This window comes from Lepisma saccharinum, chromosome 16 (assembly GCF_977018435.1).
Source record: "Lepisma saccharinum chromosome 16, izLepSacc3.1, whole genome shotgun sequence".
Classification (NCBI taxonomy): domain Eukaryota; kingdom Metazoa; phylum Arthropoda; class Insecta; order Zygentoma; family Lepismatidae; genus Lepisma; species Lepisma saccharinum.
This window is the reverse complement of record NC_139244.1, coordinates 58,458,775-58,465,281: the sequence shown is the minus strand read 5'-3', so window position 1 is coordinate 58,465,281 and position 6,507 is coordinate 58,458,775. Positions and strand designations below refer to the sequence as shown.

Sequence of the window (6,507 nt, the reverse complement as noted above, 5' to 3'; positions counted from 1 at the left end):
CAAGGCATGTATGAGCAGTCTAGTGTCAGCTCCTCTCGTGTGGACCGCAAATCTCCCACTTCTTCCCATTCACTCTCCATTATCTTGTAGCAGGTTTCCTCACAAGGTCACATACATGACCTTGTCATTCAGCATCTTTCTGCATCACGCGGATTTCCACTCTTATACTAGGAACTTAATAAGGCTGATCTTATTGAGAGAACTACACAGCATTTTTTCCACTCCTGCATTTCTGCTATACTTGCGCATCGTGACTGAACTTTTCTTCAATCTTTCAACATCTTTGACATCAAATACCTTTCACTCTGTACTCCCTTGTGGACGGTTCTGTTCAAAACCAACACTGCTAGCTGTGAGAAGGTTTTGTTGTTTTCCATCATTTTTTGCACAAGGTTCATCCCATCAGTGAGGGAGGTTGAAGATGTTGGAATAGATTCAACTTGGCAACATTCTCTTCGAGCACTCTGGCAAATGCTGCCCTGTTTGTATTGCTAAGTAAACCATTAACATTTGCCAGAGCCCATGGTTATAGGCCCAGTGGGTGCAATAGGGCCTCTTTCATGTTCAGTTGCTAGCATTCTATGACTAAAGGCCCGCCTCTAGAACAATTTCTTCTGCTTTTGATATTTGTTTTTTTTTTTGTGCAGACATTGGAGAAGGTCTTCACGTTTTTTTTGGCCATCTCATCATAAAATTTCAATGAAGGTGGATCCTCATCTAACCGCGTTCGTTTAAATGTCTGCTAGGCTTCCTCTCTGATTTCAAGAGTCCTCAGATGATCCTTGGCTACATCTGGTGGAGCCAGTGGACAGACTAACCAAGTTATCGTCATCAGGAGACACGGGATTCAGCCAACTGTTCTCCATGAGATGGATAAGGGACTTCACATCTGCTTCGCCTTTCCTGATCCTTGGACTTTCTAGATCTTGATGGGACAATTTGGACCGTTTTGACCTATTATGTGTCTCAGCTGCTTCAAATACATGCTTTTGTACTCACTTGTAAGGTAGTACTTCGTCACTGCACTTTCCTTCAAACTAAACCATTTTGTCCCTCCTGTGTCTGGGTACCTTTGTTCATACTTTCTTCAATTGTTTGGTCAACAGGAATTCGGCCAAAAGTGTTGGGAGCTGAATTGAACTGAAAATCCTCGCATTAATTCAGAGTGCACATCATCTGGGTGTGTACTGTAGTGGCCAGCTGACATATCTGTGTGCAGTAGTATAGTAGGCAGCGTGCATAATTCAATCTGTCATATGCAAAGCAGCATGCTCAAATGGATGATAAATGTGTCATCCTATCTGCCTCTCTAAATTCTTGGATTAGGCCTAGCAAGATCTCCCATCATGTCTAAGCAGGATATTCAGAAGGATGATAGGGGTTCTCTTCCCATTTACGAGAAACTGCACTCCTTATCTTCACACCAGAATGCAATCCCTGAAACTGTATTAAAAATTTCCTTGTGTTCTGTCACTTGGTGTACTTATCTGTCAAAGATGCACACTCTGCATCATAAGCCCGGAAACCACATGGATATTGTAAAGCTGATTTCTCAACTCTTTATCGTTATCACTGGAACTGAACTGCTCTTTTTCAAGGATAGACCAGAGAAGTTTGTCCATAGTAAAAATACAGTATTACAACACTTTTGGTTGTGCTGGATTGCCAGAAAGTGTTCCTTTGGGATATATTATATATATTTGCAAGTTCCAAAAGTGGTGTGTGTTTACGAATTTTAGCTGCCTTCATCAAAGTTCTCCACTAGTCCATATCATATGGTGAAAACAGTGGGTGATGCTCTCCACTCAGGGCCACTTTGATGGAAGATTGCTTGCCCCGGCCATCTTCAATCATAGATGAACATATTACCAGGATCAATGAAATTATAATATTTAACACTTTTTTTTATCAAGTTAATATTTTTCAGGCTTCATGATGAAGCTAAGACAATTATTACCAAAACGTTCAGATCGAACAAATTCCCAACACACTAAGTTTTTGTAATAATAATAATTATTACTATTATTATATACACAATGTTGGCTAAACAGTTATATTAAAAAGATCAAATTATGAAAAACAGTGAATTTTTCCACAGAATATGGTTCTTTCATGTAAGTTTTGAACTTGCATAATCACAATTGATGCAAAGACATGTAACCTCTGAGAAAAATGAAAAAGCTACTAATTTGAAAAGGTTATCACATGGTATTTTACTTACATTGGTGGAACAAATATTTCATTACCATTGAAGTTTTGCCACCTTGGGTGGTACCGATATCTGGACTGGCTCATGGACTAATAGGTTCGATTTAGCAGTAGGCCTAATGCATGGATAGGTTTTGTGTTTGTTCCGTCATGCTTATGTCTTTCATCACTTATCCTCGCTGTCACGATTAACCTACAGAGGTAGAAAAATGTTCTGAAAAATCACAAAACTACAAAAATACTGTAACCACAAAATTTATGAATAGTGAACGACATTTCTCTTACTTTAGTAACCGTTCAGTCTTAAATTTTGTGGACACTGTGATTGGAAGTGTTCCCGGGACATTAGACGGTCGACGTTTACTTGTAACATTTAGAAGTGTATGAATTGTCTCATCATCAAATGCAAAACATGCCTATGGTGATGGGTGTTATTTTCCTTTTTATGGGGGGTGGATCAATATACCTAGTCATATCATAAATACTGACACAACATTGAAAATGAATTATGACGAAAGTGTTAAAGATACTTTAATGTTCTGATTGTATAGGTTACTTACAGGTCTAACGAACACATAACACCAATCATTTTTCAAAATGGCCGCCGTTGGCCTTCACACAGGCCTGAAGTCTCTGCGGCCACTCATCTACAGCATTACGCACTGTCTCCGTAGGGAAAGTCGCCACTGCCTTCACCAGGGACCGTTTCAGACTGTCAATATTGGCATGCCTCCTCGTACAGACCATGCCCTCAAGCACTGACCACAATTTGTAGTCTAACGGGTTGAGGTCAGGGCTGCTAGCAGGCCAATCAGCTGGAGCAATGAAGTCCGGGACATTGCTCTTGAGCCACTCCTGGGTAGAGTGTGCCTTATGGGCTGGTGCGAAATCCTGTTGGAAGGTCCAATGTTGGTTCCTGAACAAAGTGTCACTCAAAGGCTTCACAACAGAGTTCAACACAGTATTTTCGTACACTCTGGCTGACGTTTTCACCCCTTTTTCACAAAAATGCAGCTTGGTTGTGCCATCATACGCCACGCCCCACCAAACCATGACTGAGGCCGGATGATGATCCCTCTGGATCTTCGGGGCTTTCTCCCGAGCTTCGTGTGATGTTCACGCATACACCCGGTCATTTTGGCGATTGAAAGTTTCCTCAATGTTGAATATCTTTTCATCTGTGAAAAGAATTTTCCTGTGGCCATTGTTGGCGTAACGCTGCAGGAGGCGTTTTGCTTTTATCACCCTCTGCTCTTTCAGACGTGCATTGAGGAAGTGACCTGTACTTCGCCGGTAAGCCTTCAACCCCAAGTCACTTCTTAACACACGAGACACTGACATTTTGGGAATGTTCAGCTCACGAGCAAGCACTGCCTGCTTTCGTTCAGGATTTCTCCGAATATGGGCTGCCTCTGCTTGCACTAACTTTTTGGTTCGTACGCTGCGTGGGCGGCCTTGCCTTGGGTGATCATCAACTGTCCCAGTCTCTGTGAATCGCTTGATGGTCCGATACACGAAAGATTTGCTCATATTCAACTCTTTAAGTGTTCTGGATATCATGGGAGCTGTTTGACCCACTGTATGAAGCGCTATTACTGCCACACGATTTTCGTAATCGCCCCACTCCATAGCTACACTTTTACGAACACACTTCCTCTGTGACAGCTCAACTCACAATGGCCCACTAAAGCCTCTTGCACAGGAAGGTTGGCCGCGACCTTGAAAACCGGTTGTACACACTGCCTCAAACTTTCTGTCAGTATTTATGATACGACTAGGTAGTTTGACAATAACCGTGTTTTGTGTTGGTCTATGTTCGTGTGTGTATCTTATAATAATTAATTCCATGCAGCTCCATTGAAATTTAATGCATTCATGAAATACGTAATATTCTCATGATCGTCACTTTCCAGGGGAGGGCTGTAATCCTTTCTCAGTCAATTGCATATGCAGAACCATAGTGAATGATGGGATGAAATCTTGCTCAAGGTTGCAATTAGGCAAATGAGAGAAAAGTGAATTAATATAAAAGGTAACAAATGAAAATACAAAATGTGGTAATTGTGACTTTATACACTGTTGTATTTGTATTTTTGTTATTTAGCGTCAGTTTTCTGTTATTTTTGGCTAGTCACAACAATGAGAGTGAGTGATGATTAGATGGAACTGATGATCGATGCTGATAAAGTACGGGATTCGAATCCGGGAACTTCAGTGGCAAGAGATCACAATATTGTTCAGTTCACACAAAATATTTATCAATGACGCGCATAATTTATTAACGTTATTTTTGCAGAATACCACACACTATGTCACATTCCGTGTAACGTGTAATGTCTTACTGTAAAAGTTAAAGCAAACGAATAAAACTGTCTTTTCCCAATTTTCATATAACTAAGATATAGAAATATTTTGTGTGTTTATTTATACAATTTGCTGGACTATCATCGTTTTCTACCTCTTGAAATTAATGATGACTAAAGATGAGAAGATACACATGCTTCGAAGCCAGAGGTCTTAAGTTCGAACCATGATTAAGGCATGGATGTATCTCTACATTTGCCCCATCACATTCATGTCATCAGTTGCTCATTCATCCTCATCGCCACGGATTAACCGAAATGCAAAGAGGCAACGTAATATATCCTAAATAAAAAAAAATTAAGAACACAGACAAGGGAATGCACATATCGTGCCAAGTCGAGGTTGTGTGTTGCAAAACGGAAATGTGTAACTATTATGGCAAGAGCACGTTCAATTGTTAGGGCAGAACCATATATCGCACAATGCAGATGAAATTGTTGTTGGTTGACGTGAATTGTTAATCTGCCTAAACTCTAAAAGTAAGGTTTTCTGTTGCAATTATTATTTCAATTTTGAGGGCCTTCATGACCGAGTGCTTTTTGCATACTTCTCTATGACACTGGCAGTGGCGTATACTGGGTTAGAGTGCACGTCAAATCTCCTGCATATGGCCTTGAACGGCTGAACAGCACCAGCAAATCACAGACATGCAGCGTTGCCTAGTTCAGAACCTGTTTCACCTCGCTACTAAATCGTGTACCTGGCGCTCGGATATAAGTAGATTATTTCAAGTGTCAGTAGTTCAACAAATGGAAAGATAATTAATTTGCGAGTATGTACGAAAAACAAGCGTGATTGTAACTTATACCATTCCCTCTGTAGAAGCAATGCTATTAATAACGTATTTGCATTGTATCGTTTTTGCTCTCCCTTCGTTCCTGTTGCATTCCGAAAAATTTCCGATTAGCGAAGGGAACAGGGCACGCCCAGTGATGGTAGAAGAAGTTGACGAAGAGGATTCCGTCACTCATCGTTTTTTCCGTCACTCATCGTTTTTTCCGTGTGTTTAGTGGGTATGTGCAGCATGTCGTTGAGTAAACCAAGTGGTAGTGGTAGCAAGAGAAGAGAGAAAAAATACAGTGTTGTAGGAATCCAGGCACAATAGGTGATTTTAGGTGTACATTTTTTTAAAAAAAAATAATCGAGTGAAGAAGAGAGAAGTAAAATTGACAGTAAGAAGTGCCAGGCTCTAACATCTCAAGCGTGTGGTGAGAATCAATCTACTGTTTCTTGCATATGTTCGGGGGCAAAGCAATGTGGATCGGGGCATGCTTCAATCACCTAGAGAGCACATTAACGTACCGAAAAGACCATCCAACTTAGATGACTTTTGAAAAAGACGTAGTTCGTAGAACCATCTTTGAATTTTACGATCGTGGCGAATTTCCAACTGCCAAGAAGATAATGTACTCTTGTTAACAAATAACTTGACAATGTAATACAAGAACATGGGCCGCTTGTGTTAAACATGCACAACAATTACAGGAAAACGATTTTGTAAGGGAGATAGGTCGGGACAAAATTTTGGACCCAATTATAATACATTTGAAGAACGGTGACACAGAGGGCGAAAGTAGTGTGGTCAGTGACGATGAGGACAACGACGGCAGTTGTTGGAGTGACGAGGAGTTCCTGGCAGTCCCTCTGGCATAATCAGGTATATTCTTTTCTCCAATTAAGTTTATTATAGGTTATATCAAATGTTCCGTGCTTGCCGTGACAAGGTGTTTCGCTCAACCACTCTGTCTCTTTTCCGTGTGAGATTTCGATATGGCACCGCTGCAGTGCGCTACTATTGGCTATTGCCATATACAGGAGACTTGACGCACACTCTAGAAACCTGGGCTATCGCACCATATCATAGTGTTCGAATGGACAAAAGTTTGCTGGTGGGGATGTTTATTTTTTAAACTCATTTGCGGTGGGGGAAGGTGA

The 6,507-nt window shown here is 40.9% G+C and overlaps 1 protein-coding gene across 1 annotated transcript; it reads right to left on the bottom strand.

Annotated features, from left to right (window-relative positions):
• Window positions 1-3,324: 3,324 nt before the first annotated feature.
• Window positions 3,325-3,837, bottom strand: LOC146000600 (uncharacterized). The gene has a single exon (XM_083138354.1). The coding sequence runs from the start codon at window positions 3,835-3,837 to the stop codon at window positions 3,325-3,327; it is 513 nt and encodes a 170-aa protein (XP_082994480.1).
• Between the last annotated feature and the right edge of the window lie 2,670 nt (window positions 3,838-6,507).

Bases quoted from the DNA above. Each gene is read 5' to 3' on its own strand.
- LOC146000600 (XM_083138354.1), bottom strand. From the start codon at position 3,837: ATGGAGTGGGGCGATTACGAAAATCGTGTGGCAGTAATAGCGCTTCAT.